Genomic DNA, 15,662 nt, shown 5'->3' on the forward strand with positions numbered 1-15,662 from the left:
TTTTCAATCCGAACATAATCTGTATATACCTTGTCACAAACAAAAAGTTACACTTACAGTTCCCTTCATTTTGAGATGACAAGCCAGGCACCCACCACTGAGACACATTTGCTGTTAAATGCTAAAATCCACCCAGTTATTGATTTAGGGTGCAAAATTAAATGAAACAGTTTTAGAAACATATTTCAATATTTCCTGATAATCTGCCAATATAATTTCCCTAATAATAATAATATTTTTTTATATTGTTATATTATTATTAATTATTATTATTTTTATTTTTTTTGGGGGGGGGGGGATGTTACTGAACTAATATAAATAATTATTTTCTCCTTCATGGACTATATATGTTCCTGGAAGAGAAGAAGTATTTAATTCAGCTGTTGAAAACCTGCCATCCTGACCCTGAGGACAGAGTCTCATATAAAACCATGGTCAGCAAGTACTAAGCTTTAAAATAAAATCACATGCACAGTTTACACATGATACCCATGGCCAGCACATAGGTAAACAAGCCGGGAGAGCTGCTCAAGCAGGATGAACTAGCTCCTGTGTGCCAAGGTTTTGGAGATGGGTGGGTGTGAGTGGGCGTGGCAGTGACTGTCCCAGACTGAAAGTGTCTGCTGGCGCCAGGTCTGTGGGATGGGCGTGGCTCTGTCTGGAAACTAGAGACAGATTCATGGCCAGCCCTCCCACTTCCACAGACCCAGGCAGAAGGAGATCAGTCAAAAAGTTCTCATAAACTGCTAAATGAAATATCGCAGCAACACATTGTCTCCCCCCCCCCCCCTTGTCCTTCCATTTCTCGATCATCTCAGACTTGTAATAATATGCAGAAGAGACAAAATAATTATTCCAAACAATAATTTTATTTTTTAAATAGCCTCTTCATCAAAGGAAAAAAAAAATGACAATATGGATAAATTGTATCCAAAATAAATAACCTTTTGTTCATGAAATAAAATCAGTAGCATGATGCGGATGAGAAATTACCAAATAAAGATTAATAATAATATTAATGAAATAAAAAACGCTTTTTTTTTTCACAGGACATGGGAATGTCTGACGATACTATATATATATTTATAAAAAAAACACGTCCATTTCTGCAGAGCATACAATAAAAAAAAAAATAAGTAAACTGTACACAGACAATTCCGGTCACAACGATTTCATGCAGAACAGCGCTGCATATTTTGTCCTTTTTTTTTCTACTTCTTTTTTATTAAAAAAGATAATTTAAAGACGGGTTCGTTATATCTACATATAAAAAAAATCTTATTTTTACCATTAAAAATGAGGTCATAAAAAAGGCACCTAATCCTTTTAAAAAACAACAACGAAAAAAATAAAACAAACAATTAAACTGCATTGGTGATTGTATGATCCGTAGGGGGCACGGAACACCAGGAACTCCTGCCATCAACGATGAAACAATCTATTTGGCAACGGTCTAGTAGGAATATAATAATAATGATAATAATAATATTTAAAAACAAAATAAAAATAATGCCATTTAATATGGTTGCGTAGCAAATAAAATCTCATAGTGGTAAAACAGTTGTTGTGGAACTACAGTAGAGGTCTGGGCATGCTGGCACTTGTAGTTCTACAACGGCTGGAGAACCACAGGTTGTCTAGACAATGTAGTGTCTAATAAACAAATAGAAACCATTTTTCTACAAAACTATATATATATATATATATATATATATATATATATATATGTTTGTTTATTAAATCCAATTGCAAAGTTTTAAAAAAATTAAAGATCGAATTTACTGACCCTAATCGGTTTAATTGTTTTTATGTATACCACCTATATCCATAGATATACCCCTTCCTGGTTGTTTACAGCACTGGGATGAGTTTCATTCGTTTATAAAATAACGTCAATGAGGAGTGGCAGCACGATTTGTCATACATGTGTGAGTCCTTGGTGTGCTGCCGTGCTGGATGGCAATGATGCATCAGATCACCAGTATGCTTTGAACCTGAGGCCACCTAATCACAGAAGTATAGTCCTCTCCCGGTAATGGGCCATTATTCCCAGTAACCAGTAGGGACCAGTAACTGGGCCTAGAAGATAGTCCCCGCAGTGACTGCTGAGCTGCTGTGATGCTGGAGGTGATGCTGCTGTTGCTGTAGTAAGGAGCTGGGCTGGAGGTGTGTGACTGGGTTGGCAGACTGATACCAGGAGTAGTTGCCCAGGAAGGCACTGGGGCTGGAGCCAGAGTTGGGGGGCTGGATGCTGAGTCCAGGGACAGGCCCCTGCAGCCTCTGCTGTGACCCAAAGTCCCAGGTAACTGCCGAGGAAGTGGGGGAGTTACAGGTGGGGGACTCACTGCCCCCTGGGAGCTGATCTGAGGGCAGCTCCCCGCTTTTCCACATCTTCTTAAACTTGGAGCGACGGTTCTGAAACCAGATTTTGACCTGATGAAAATAAATAAATACAAATAAAATACATAAAAGTAAATACATTTAGGGAAAAAAGAGGAAATATTTTAGTAAAACAATCTATAACAAATGGATGTGGCGTTATGTGATCGCGATGCACACAATGTATATAGCTGTAATGCATAACCATGTATTTTATCCTGATATTATACTTTACAGATTACTATATATATATATATATATATATATATATATATATATATATACATATATATATATATATATATACACATATATATTATCGAATGTTGGAGGAGAAACTACAGTATTTACAAAAGGTTGTCTTCCAGGAGCCGTTATTATAGAGTTGTAAGATAGTAAATGCAATTAATTTATTGCAGACGTAGCAATTTATTGAGATACAAGCTAAATACATTAATATATAATGTCGATATAGTGTGCAGACTAATATCTGTCTATCATATATCTATATATCTTCTCATATCATATTAAATATTATTAACTAATCCGTTTTCTAATATATAGTATATATTTAGGACTTTTATATTAAAGCAATAACACACACACACAAATAAACTGTACTCTATGTATCATTATCATGTTGATGCTAAAGTCGCGCTATACAGCACAGAGATGCCACCAGGACTACACTGGGTGACATGAATGGGGTTGCGCTGACCTGGGTCTGGGTCAGGCCCAGCGATGCTGCCAGCTCGGCTCTCTCGGGCAGTGCCAGGTACTGGGTCTTCTGGAACCTCCTCTGCAGAGCTGCCAGCTGGAAGCTGGAGTAGATGGTCCGAGGTTTCCGGACCTTTTTGGGCTTCCCGTTGACTATCCTGACCTCAGGCTCACAGTCCTCCTTCTCTGTAAGGCACACACACAGGTGGGGGTATTAGAGGGGCAGCAGGGAGTCATTATTATCAGCGTACACATAGGGCATAAGTATGATACATATATAACACTGATGACCAGCACTAGGCACATCCATGGCTGGCAGGTACCAGCTGCTGAGGGGTGACAGGCAGCTCTATGCTCACATCAGGCTGCAGATCCTGCCACACACCACATACATACTGTGCCAGCTCACCTGGGTCATTGTGTGGAGGGGACGGGCTGCTTCCATAGGGTCCATAGGAGCTGTAGGAACCGCTGTACGCCAGCTCGTAGGACTTGGCGGAGTACGAGATCCCATTGATGCTCCCAGTGTGGAACTGGTAAGATCCCAGCTGCCCGTACGGGGAGCCCCCGCCGCAGTGCTGCTGCTGTTGCTGGTTGGTGTAGTAGCTGCTGTCCGTGGCCGTGGACACGGGCAGGGTGGGGGACTCCTGGGACTTGTGCAGGCTGTGGTGGTAGTTGCTGGAGGAATGCATATCTGACACTATGCTGTCAAACACTCCGGTCATTGTGAGTAAGGGGTGAGGATGGGGGGAACACTGGCTGTGAGGAGCGATCAGGGCAGCCAGCAGGCTGTGGAAGGCACAGCAGCAGCGATCAGAAGTCAGTGCGGGCCGCTGGAGGCATGGTCCCCGCTGCTGGAGTCTCTGGCTGGGCGCAGGAGGGAGCGCAGTAAGCCGCCGATCACTGGGAACTGTGTGCTGTCTTCTGCTTCAGCGCCAGGCATTTAACTCCAGTCATGTGACCGTCAGCCACGTCACCTAGCAACAGCCAATCAGCGCCGGCGTGCGACTTGGCTCTGGGGTTCTGCCCCAGGACAGGGGGCTCTGCCTCCCACATGTTGCTCCTGTGCCTCCTACACTGCGGGGAGCCGGGCTGGGGGGTGGGGAGGACTCAGGAGGGACTTACTCCAGGGCCCAGGGTGGGAGAGAGTTGCTGCCCTTCTGCCTCTATGGCACTGGAAGGAAGGACAAATATATTGGTTTAAAGAACTTCCTAGTTGACAGTCTGTCTATAGCCTTCATACGCTGCTCCCAAAGATCCCACTGCTCCATTGTCACAGCTCAGATGCTGGAACTGCACCACACATGCACAATTAGTTTCCCTTCCTACAGCTTCAGCAAGAACCAAAGGGCAGTACTAGGAACTACAAGACTCAGCATGCCCTGCCAGATGGCCTGTGGCTCTCTTTAGAGCAGCTGAAGATCCACAGGAAGCCACAGTGCTTTACTGCTTATAGCTATGTGATGGACAAATGATCTTCAACTAAAATATTATTATTATTATTATTTATTCATAAAATGTAAATATACACTTTTTTAAGCAGTAAAATCACCACACAGGGGGAAGTAAGCTGCATACAACCAGCCTGGGGTTGTTTGTTTTAGTAATCACTGAGTTAGAAAGATAATGACTGAAAGAAACTCCATACAATCCAATTATCCTATGATTTCACATCTATAGTCCATCAACATGTATTTCCTTCCAGATCACTGTGTTTGCTAAAACTTTTTTGAATCATGGTGCCCTAGAGTATAAGAAATGTTTTCACGGCATCACTAAGTTTAAGTCTGTTATTGAGAAATTCTGAAAAAAATTTAGTGAAGTAGTAAAGTGAAGTAAATTGTGCTGACCGGTCATCCTTAGGTTTGGTTATATAGCGGTGGACAGGTTTGTGCTTCTGTTTGTGCACATATTTACATTACATTGACCATAAATAATTTGATTTGGTGCTAGACCACCAACCTGAGGCACCCCTGCAAGTGTCCCGAGGCACCCCAGGGTGCCACGGCGCACAGTTTGGGAACCACTGCGCTATGGGGTAAATTTACATTGCAGTGCTTTCAAAGCCGCTACGTCTTTGGACGCTGGATTTAAAGGGGCAATAACGTTAAAAACAAAACATGTTTTGTATTTAATATTATTGCTCCTTTAAATACATATCACAAGAAGACGCAGCAGCTTTGAAAAATGCTACATAGTGAATTTATTCCTATGGCTTTGCCCATCATTTACAGTTCCCATGAGGTAGTGATGCATTGTAGGCACATTGTTATAACAACCTCTCAGGGAACAAGTACAGGGGAATTGAAATCTGACCTATTCTGTATCAGGTTTATCTTTTAACTGATATACAGTATAATTTCCTTGCACTAGAGAATTCCCTTAAACATAAAAGGACACTATTCAGAAAATAATTAAAACAACAACATTTAATCTAGGCTTTCACCTTCAGATTTATCATACATGTCCTCCTACTTCTTTTTCTGAATACATTGCCTTTCATTGCTAGCTGTGTTTTGATGTTGTTTTTAGCCATGTTTTTATATCATCAGGCAGAGTTGATTTCTGTTATATACTGAGACACAAAACAAAACTGCTCCCTGGTAGGGTTGTCCATCGACAGTTCAGCTATCAATGGTTTTTTAACCATCGACGGAAAAGCATTGATGATTGAACCATCAAAGGTCCCTGCTTGTGTATGCACAGACCTCCACCGTTGATGTACACAATCGGTAAACATCCCAAACTATTTGCCATCAATATTAGACCATCAATAGTTACTGACTCTTGACGGTCGTTGACTGTCCCTACTACCCGGGTACCATTATATCCAATACAGAGAGATGTCAGTAGAAGTAGTGTCAAGTACCAGGGCAACAACCAGAAAATAAACTAATGACTATTTGGCATACATGGCAAAAAAAAATATATTTATATATTTATTTTTTTTCTAAAAGGTGAAAACAAGCTGTTGTTGCTCAATATGGCTACAATAAAAATTGCAAAAAAACATTACGCAGTATTTTAGTGAATATTGACCCCCCTTTATGCTGTATATTGCTATTTGCTTATTTCTCAGTAGAAACATTATATACCCATTTTTTTTTCAGAAGTCATTAGTGATATGAGGTTAGTGTTCTGTCATGTGTCAGTGACGCCAGAGCTGCCACCTGTTTGCACCTCAGCGGTATTCCTTTCTATATTTGCAGAATAAAGAATATGGTATCTCACTCTATTGTTATTAGATGCAACTATGCAAGAAATGAGGTTCTGTTTGCAGAAATATAATTGACACATATGTTACATTGAAAATATTTATTGAAAAATAACAATTGTAAATAGTTTATAATTTTTCACTTACAGTGTTACTGCCACCCAGACACGGAAGAGTCCACCATTCGGTGGACTGACAAAATAGTTTTGAGATTTCAGTTTCTTCACTAGGAATCAATGACATCATACAAGTGTGGCTGCTGTCTCCTGAATAGTTGGTCAGCTCAGTCCACAGAAAGGCGGCCTTCACTGTGCATGGATGAACATTGCCCTTTAATGATAGTGGACTGACTACTGCACAAATAGATGATCACTATACTCAGCAGGATTCTTCGGAAGACACCGGAAAATGCTCAGAAATTTTAATTTTTTATGATTGAATTAAGTAAAAAATATCTATTTCTAACTTATCCAACACAATTTTATATAAAAAAAAAAAAATATATATATTTTTAAACACACTATAATATTGACCTTTAAATATCGGTCAACAATATATCGGACCATCGCGACATTGTATTTCTCCCGACGGCTCCCCCTGAGCAGTCACCGGGTACATGCTGGGGGTAGGGGCGTATCTATAAGAGGTGCAGGGTGTATGGTGCACAGGCCCACACCACACACCCTGAACCTATATTTAGTTATAGTTATCTTTCCGTAAACTCCCGTGTGCTAAAAATCACAGGGAAAATGGAGGCAGCCATTTTTCCAGGTACTTGCGCATGCGCAGAAAAGATGTCCTTGGGCAAAAGTAAGGCATAATTTTCTCGAAGACTTGCGCTTGTGCAGTAGATTCTGGCATGAAGCCAGAATCTGCTGCGCTGACAGAGAGGAGGGGGCCCAAACAGTGGCTGCACCTGGGCCCCCTCCTCTCTTTAAATGCCCCTGGCTGGGGGACTGAGGGCTGGTTCACTTACATTTCCCCTGGTGGCTGCTCCTCTCTGCAGCCGCCAGGTGGAGGGTCCTGCCTTGCTGACCAATCAGCAGTGATCGTCGCCACGGCAGACACTGGAGGAGGGTGCAGGGATGCAGAGGGGGTGGGAGGTCCCACTGCCATTGGCGGCTGCTGGGAGATTATCTTCCAGTGGGCGTTTCTGACTGGTTGCATTGTATACGACCCCGTTATGCGACCACTCCAAGCAAGTGGTTAAAAGGAGCAAAGGTGTCATGCAGGCCAAAAGGGTGGAGTATGATGGATGCTAACCAGAGAACATGTCACATTTTCATCTCCAAAACAACTGCATTTTGGTTCCTACTTAGAACATGCCACTCTATTCAGGCATGGAACAGACACTGGTCTGGGGCACCACAATCACAGGAGTTGGGGGTGGTAAGTGGGGATAGGGGCTATTCCTTATCCATCCCCTTACTACTTTTTTGCTAGCACAAAAAAAAATGAACAATCTATTAGATTACTGGTAGCATACATGACTTCTTACAGTGATTTATTATTAACATGCATTTCTATAGTGCCAACATATTCCGTTGTACTGTACCATGATTTATTTTATATAGGTGATTCATAGGGGGTGGAGTCGGACCATTGAACTGTACGGTGATGGGGCACAAAACAAGAGGGTGTGCAGCAAATTTTTTGGGGAGGGGAGAACAAATATGTAAAATCCTGGCACAGCTATCTTCTCTCTGTAACGTGGCTCCCGCATGTCCGTCTCGTATTAAGAGTTGGCTGTGTTTCAGCCCTTTCAGATATCGTTTGTATACTCAAGCTCTAATCAGTAAGTTTGGTGAGGAGCCACAATCCCCCTTTAGTACAGCTGAGGAAATACCTATGTGTAGGCTATTGATGCAATGACAGGATCTCTTCAGTCTTCTTTGATCCTTGTCACTGATCAGTGGAACATTTTGAGAGTTCTGGGTACAGAGTTTTGTTGCATCACTCCAGAGGTTATGACGATCAGCCTTCCATAACTATATTGATGGCTACAGTTTGCCCATGCTCAGTGTTAGTGCCCATGGTGGCACTATGAGTCAATGAGCTATAAATGGGCTGTGGAGCCACATTGGCAGTTAGATGTGAGAGTGGGTAATGTAAGAAGTGTGACTTGTTTCTATCCAAGTTTCTATCTGCGTGATACTGTACTGGTGTAAGATATGTGAGACGAGGACCTAGCACATGATAATTTGATATGCAAAATTTGGGTCTGTACTTTGTATTTTTTTTATTTATCCTCTTTTTATTTGCAGAAGGGATGAGGCTGTCATTTCAATGAAATATATTTTTATACTATGTGCATTAGTTAGGGAAACATGGCAAAAAAGACAGCAAATAAGGTTTTTTTGAAGCCTTATACAGGTATAGTTACTTTTACGCAATTAGCACAACACCCCGAAAATTACTGCAACATTTGTATGATGAATGAACTTTTTTCAAGACTCACATTTATTTAGGGCAGGGAGTAATGGTATGATTTTACATTTTGTTTTATTTTTTTTATTTTGTTGTAATTTTTTTCCCCGTATTACTGTTTTAATTTTATATAGGGAAATCTTGGGGAGTTAGCAGATATTCCATTACTGTAGGTCTATCCTTTGTTTAGCACTAATAGATCTAATGTAAAATGGATCTAATGATAACTATTATGTCAATTACTATTACATGTGTACCCACATATATGTTTTAGTATGTGCATGGCAGGACTGATTGAAGTCTCCCATGCATTTAGTCTTTCTACCCTGTAAGGAAATCCCTGTGGCATCCTGTGATGACGTCATTGCAGTTACTGCTACAAATGAAGATGTGTATAGTACTTGTTATAGTGGTTGTAGAGCCAGGAACCAATCTCTGTGGATTCTGGTCAGTGTCGGACTGGGACAAGAAGGGCCCACTGGGGGAATGCAGTTGTAGGGGCCCATGCTTAAGGGGAGTGGTCTTCCACCAGTGGGGGTGTGGCCAGCCACCACAGATTAATAGCTCACCATTAGACAAATCTTGGTGTAGTTTCTATTGAAGGGAACCAAGCCCTAATGTTGATCAGTGGTCCTGCTCCACCTTGTGACTGACCAACTAGTAGAGTAACAATCTATATTTTGAGGTCTGGAACTTGACACCTAGAGGAGGAGGGTGGACCCACAGGCAGTGGGGCCCACCGGGGATTTCCCCTGTACCCCTGTGGGCCAGTCCAACCCTGATTCTGGTTCCACCACTGGACCCTTAACCTGCAATGGCTATGGGGTCAGGGCTTACAGGTGGTTGCAGCAGCAATGTGACTGCCATTATGTAGTACTATTACAAAAAAACTTACAGCCCACTACTATTGTGTATACAAATGGGGGAGGGGCATCAACAGGTTAGTACATTTACACTAATTTATCAATACAGGTTGCGCGTAGCTTTGTGATAAATGCATTTCAGTCATACTTGCCGACATTCAGCTACCTCTTTCCGGGAGGGAGCTGAATATCTGTATACAGCGGGGGGCGTGGCCGGGCGATGATGAAGTATTGGGGGCAGGGCCGGGGGGGGGGTGCGTGACCATGAGATTGCGTCATCATGGCACCGGCCCCTCCTCACAATGCCGAAATTAACGGCATTGTGAAGCATGGGGTGGGACCACGATGACGCGATTCAGCGCAAATCGCGTCACTGCTCCCCCGCTGCGGGGGTTTCTATCGTTCCTGGGGGAGGGGCTTTCCGGGGGCCGGGAGCGGCTCCCGATATTCGGGAGGCTCCCGGCCAAATCGGGAGGGTATGCAAGCCTGATTGCAGTAGCCATTTTGTAAATACTGAATAAAATGGAGGAAGGATGTTTTCATAAGTGCAATACTGAGAAAATTGTGTACAGTACTGTATACTCAAAAAGCAGAAAAAGATTTATGTTTATGTTGTTATTTTTTCTAATCTATCATGAATTTCATTATTTTGCCATTATATTCTCTGCTCAGCAGAATTATGGGAAAACTTAATTTTTTTTTTTTTTTCAGCGTTAGGGTTTTACACTATTATTTACTCCACTCCAATCTGAGAATCTCCTGCAGTCAGTTTTTTCTTATGAATCCATACATGTTTGTATCATACAAGAAAATATATATAAAACTCAGTGCGCCCATCAATCAATCAATAGAATAAAGCTAATTCAAATTAGCAGCTCCAACAGCAGGATCTGCCACCTGCTCAAAAACAGAACTATATAAAAAGACGAATGTGGAGCGATGATTTGAAAAAGTACAACAGATATTAAGCATACAACAATGAGATTCCAAGGGGTATATTTACTAAAGTGTGAGTTTTTAAAAGTGGAGATGTTGCCCATAGCATCCAATCAGATTCTAGCTATTATCTTCTAAAAGGTTCTAGATAAATGTTAAGTAGAATCTGATTGGTTGCTATGGAAAACATCTCCACTTCTATAAAACCCACACTATCCTATATATACCTCCAAATATCACTACTATGTGCAAGTAATATATTCATTGGCTGTTCAGGTGGAGATGTATCAAAGCTTGGAGAGAGATAACGTGGAGAGTGATAAAGTACCAACCAATCAGCTACTAACTGTCATTTTCAAACACAGCCTGTAAAATGACAGTTAGGAGCTGATTGGTTGGTACTTTATCTCTCTCCAAGGCTTAGTACATAGATCCCTAAAAGTCTCTAATGGCTTCTCTAATATTGGCAGGTGATAATGCTTTTTCCTTGCAGTAGCCACGCACACTTTCCCCAGCAACAGCTACAACTATAGGGCCTGATTCAGCAAGGAACGCAGTTGCTTATGCGCACGCAGTCGATCGATTGTTGCATACTGCGCATGCATATGCATTGCAGTCCCATGGCAGAGTGATTGAAAGGAAGTGCAGTTTGTAGGTGGTTACCAGGGGATGGCCGGGTGAACGCAGGCATGCCAGTGCGTTTCAATGCCATTGCATGGGCATGCATAAATTAGCCACTGCGCTACCAGACGCCGCCTGAGGCCTCATAGTGTGCAATTCCTGAGTGAGGTCTGACCTGCCTTAACTGTGCGTATGGGTCCGATGTTACTCGATGTTACCGATTGTTTATGTTGATAAAGTATACGGATGTGAGTAAGGGGAAGTGGGCGTCCTTATGTCAGGCTGCGATCACAATTGGAAAGCAAACATTTACATGTCACCGCTGATATTAGCAACTGCGCTGCGTGCTTATAAGCAGAATAGCGATCCACGCTGAATCAGGCCCATTATCCTCTATCTTATATATCAGTTGTTCCTTGTACCTCTTAGATTGCAAGCTCTTGTGAACCATCTTTACTTTGAGCTTCTTTTGCTTGTAATCATTATGTATTATGTCCCCTCAGCGATCAGAGCTGCGTACCATGCTGGCTCTCTATAAATAAAGGATACTAATAATACATCTATAATGCTGATTTATTTTCCCCATTGACTAAAGAATCTCTAAATATTGTGACTATTATTGCTTTATAATTAGCAATTACATCTAAATAATATATAGAGACAACGCTTTATCATTGGGAACAAGAACAGTAATAAAACAAAACTGGCTACTAACGGACAGACAAGACAAAAGAGATGTTTAATGATCTAGCCACATTTTGTTAATGTTGCGTTAGTGTCAGTGTGACTTTTTATTGTGCAGAAACAGAGGAAAACCATCAGTTAGGCAGAAATTATTTTTTACTCCATGTGCACATGTTAGGGCGACGTTTATCATACATGTTGCCCAAGGCATCTACAGTATACGTAAAAAGTAGAACAGAGGGCTTCTGTGGGCTCACAAGCTGTTAAAGCCAGACTGTATTGAATCTCCACTGTGGTGTACTTCCCTAATATATAATTGCATTATAAATAGAGCCTCATTTCTTTCTTTCTTTTTTTTTTTTTTTGCAACAAAAGTACATTATTTAAGAATACGCTGAATTAAAATACAGTCAATGGCTTTAAAATAACATTATTATTTACACTTATTTTGCTAACAGATTGTTTTACAAGGCCTGTGACGTTGCCCAGCAGCGCCCCCATGTGGCAAACCGCATTATAATCTCCTGTGTATGAAGACACTTTTTTAATCTGACACAGGCGCCAGTCTCATCAAACTACCGGCTGTCCAAAATAATAATTAAAAGCCGCAAGAGTGTTTTCATGCTTACTGTCTGATCAGACTCATATGAACCTTACTTGCTGGTACAGGATTGTTATGGGAAAACTAGCTGATGGTGTGATACTAAGGTCCATGTCTGGAAGAATAATGGTACAGGGGATGTGTTACTAGAGGAGACTGTAGGAGCAGGCAGACAAACAACACTTGCAAATGTGCGTTTGAAAACAAAACAAAGTTTCCTTCTCCTACACACACAAGTGCGCGTTTACCTGCTCCCATAATTGCCCCACTTTAGTCCTGTTAAGAACATGGATCATTGTTATCAGCCAGCTATGAAGCCATCAGGAGACAGCAATCTCCAAGCTACGTAGGTAAGGATTATAAACCTGCTAGTCAACTTCATGTAGGAAAAATGTCAGTAATCTCTGTCATCAGAGTCAACTGCTCCCCAATTACTGGTTACCATCATGGATCTGGGATCTAACAGGCCTGGCTTACACATATATAACTGTGTTGGGCCATCAGTCACAAGGCACGTCTGCCAAATCACTCAGTATGACCTTAGAGTATTTTATTGTCTGGGATGTGAATGCCTATTGTATCTGATTTTTGTACAAGATGCTTTGTGTGTGTGTGTGTGTGTGTGTGTGTGTGTGTGTGTAAGGGGCCTATTTATCATTAAATATTTGTGGCATATTTCTAAAAAAAACAGTTTTCTGGGGATACCTGCAAATATTATCACCCCAATGTATATGTGCTGTGGTCCCTCCTTTCCCATGACCCCCATGTTTGCGAAGCTGTTTGACCCCCGCAGCAGAGGCGTATCTATAATGGGTGCAGGGTGTGCGGCACACACGGCCCCACACAGCCCACCATGCACCCATTGTGCTGCAGAAAAAGTCACAAGGAAAATGGCGGAGCCCATTTTCCCGGTTACTTGCGCATATGCAGTAGAGATATCCCCAGCAAAAAGGCGTGGGTGCCATCTTCCTGAGACCTGCGAATTAGCAGTAGATTCTGGCACCAAGACAGAATCTACTGTGCTGCCAAAGAGGAGGGGGACCGCAAGTTTGCATACGGGCCCTCTCCTCTCTTAAAACGCCCCTGCCCCACCATAAACACCATCTGAAGATGCCGTTAGCCACTGCAGCCTATAGGCTGGACTTTACAGGATTTAGCGGGGGACCACCCATGCGTGGTCAGTAGACCGCACATGTGCAGGCATACTTGCCTACCCTCCCGTTTCGGCGGGGGCCTCTCGAAAATCGTGTGCCGCTCCAGGGCCCCCGGAAAGGCAGGCAAGCCTCCCGACCCCCCTGCATGTGATAGTTGATACACTACTGTTCAAAAGTTTGGGGTCACTTCGAAATTTCCTTATTTTTGAAAGAAAAAGAAAAGATAACATTAAATTAATCAGAAATACACTCTATACATTGTTAATGTGGTAAATGACTAGAGTAGCTGCAAACGTCTGGTTTTTAAAGGAATATCTACATAGGTGTATAGAGGCCCATTTCCAGCAACCATCACTCCAGTGTTCTAATAGTACATTGTGTACATTGTGTTTGCTAAGCGTGTTAGAAGACTAATGGACGATTAGAAAACCCCTGAAAACCCTTGTGCAATTATGTTAGCACAGCTGAAAATGGGTTTGCTCGTTAGATAAGCTATAAAACTGGCCTTCCTTTGAGCTAGCTGAGTATCTGGAGCATCACATTTGGGGGTTCAATTATACTCTCCAAATGGCCAGAAAAAGAGAACTTTCATGTGAAACTCGACAGTCTATTCTTGTTCTTAGAAATTAAGGCTATTCCATGCGAGTAATTGCCAAGAAACTGAACATTTCCTACAACGGTGTGTACTACTTCCTTCAGAGAACAGCACAAACAGGCTCTAACCAGAGTAGAAAGAGAAGTGGGAGGCCCCGTGCACAACTGTGCAAGAAGACAAGTACATTAGAGTCTCTAGTTTGAGAAATAGACGCCTCATAAGTCCTCAACTGGCAGCTTCATCAAATGGTACCCGCAAAACTCCAGTGTCAACGTCTACAGTGAAGAGGCAACTCCGGGATGCTGGCCTTCTAGGTAGATTGGCAAAGAAAAAGCCATATCTCAGACTGGACAATAAAAGGAAAAGATTAATATGGGCAAAAGAACACAAACATTGGACAGAGGAAGATTGGAAAAAAGTGTTATGGACAGACGAATCGAAGTTTGAGGTGTTTGGATCACACAGAAGAACATTTGTGAGACGCAGAACAGGTGAAATAATGCTGGAAGAGTGCCTGACGCCATCTGTGAAGCATGGTGGAGGTAATGTGATGGTCTGGGGCTGCTTTGGTGCTGGTAAAATGGGAGATTTGTACAAGGTAAAAGGGACTTTGAATAAGGAAGGCTATCACTCCATTTTGCAACGCTATGCCATACCCTGTGGCCAGCGCTTGATTGGAGCCAATTTCCTCCTCCAACAGGACAATGACCCAAAGTACACCTCCAAATTATGCAAGAACTATTTAGGGAAGAAGCAGGCAGCTGGTATTCTGTCTGTTACGGAGTGGCCATCGCAGTCACCAGATCTCAACCCCATTGAGCTGTTGTAGGAGCAGCTTGACCGTATGGTATGCAAGAAGTGCCCATCAAGCCAATCCAACTTGTGGGAGGTGCTTCAGGGAGCATGGGGTGAAATTTCTTCAGATTACCTCAACAAATTAACAGCTAGAATGCCAAAGGTCTGCAATGCTGTAATTGCTGCAAAAGGAGCATTCTTTGACAAAAACAAAGTTTGAAGGACAAAATTATTATTTCAAATAAAAATCATTATTTCTAACCTTGCTATATGTTCTATTAATTTTGCAACTCATTTGATAAATGAAAGTCAGTTTTCATGTAAAACACGAAATTGTCTGGGTGACCCCAAACTTTTGAACGGTAGTGTATATTTAGGCGGTATTATCACATACTATAATGCGATTTTGGACGTTAATATCGTGCCCCGATCGCAATGAGAATGTGATTATTGTTAAATGGGCCCTTAAGTAACTTCAATTGGCTGATCTAGAACAAATAAATATTACTTCTAAAATTACAAGGAGTGCATATAAATAATTGAATCAATTTAATAAGAATGTACAGTATATCAATACATCAATGTTACTTTGCAATGTATAATAGCACAAAATACACTCAAATACAATCAATTTTAACTTTCCCATTGTACCTGGCATTGTTTGGAGACAAGGGTT

General features: G+C 41.8%; 1 protein-coding gene across 1 annotated transcript; it reads right to left on the reverse strand.

Moving 5' to 3' along the window:
* Positions 1-888: 888 nt before the first annotated feature.
* DLX2 (distal-less homeobox 2) lies at positions 889-4,015 on the reverse strand. Its single transcript, XM_088467889.1, has 3 exons — positions 3,506-4,015; positions 3,098-3,282; positions 889-2,433 (listed from the first exon to the last, which is right to left on the reverse strand). The coding sequence occupies exons 1-3, from the start codon at positions 3,819-3,821 to the stop codon at positions 2,080-2,082; spliced, it is 855 nt and encodes a 284-aa protein (XP_088324015.1). The 5' UTR covers positions 3,822-4,015; the 3' UTR covers positions 889-2,079.
* Between the last annotated feature and the right edge of the window lie 11,647 nt (positions 4,016-15,662).

This window comes from Taudactylus pleione, unplaced genomic scaffold (genome assembly GCF_031769625.1).
Source record: "Taudactylus pleione unplaced genomic scaffold, aTauple2 ptg000004l, whole genome shotgun sequence".
Lineage (NCBI taxonomy): Eukaryota > Metazoa > Chordata > Amphibia > Anura > Myobatrachidae > Taudactylus > Taudactylus pleione.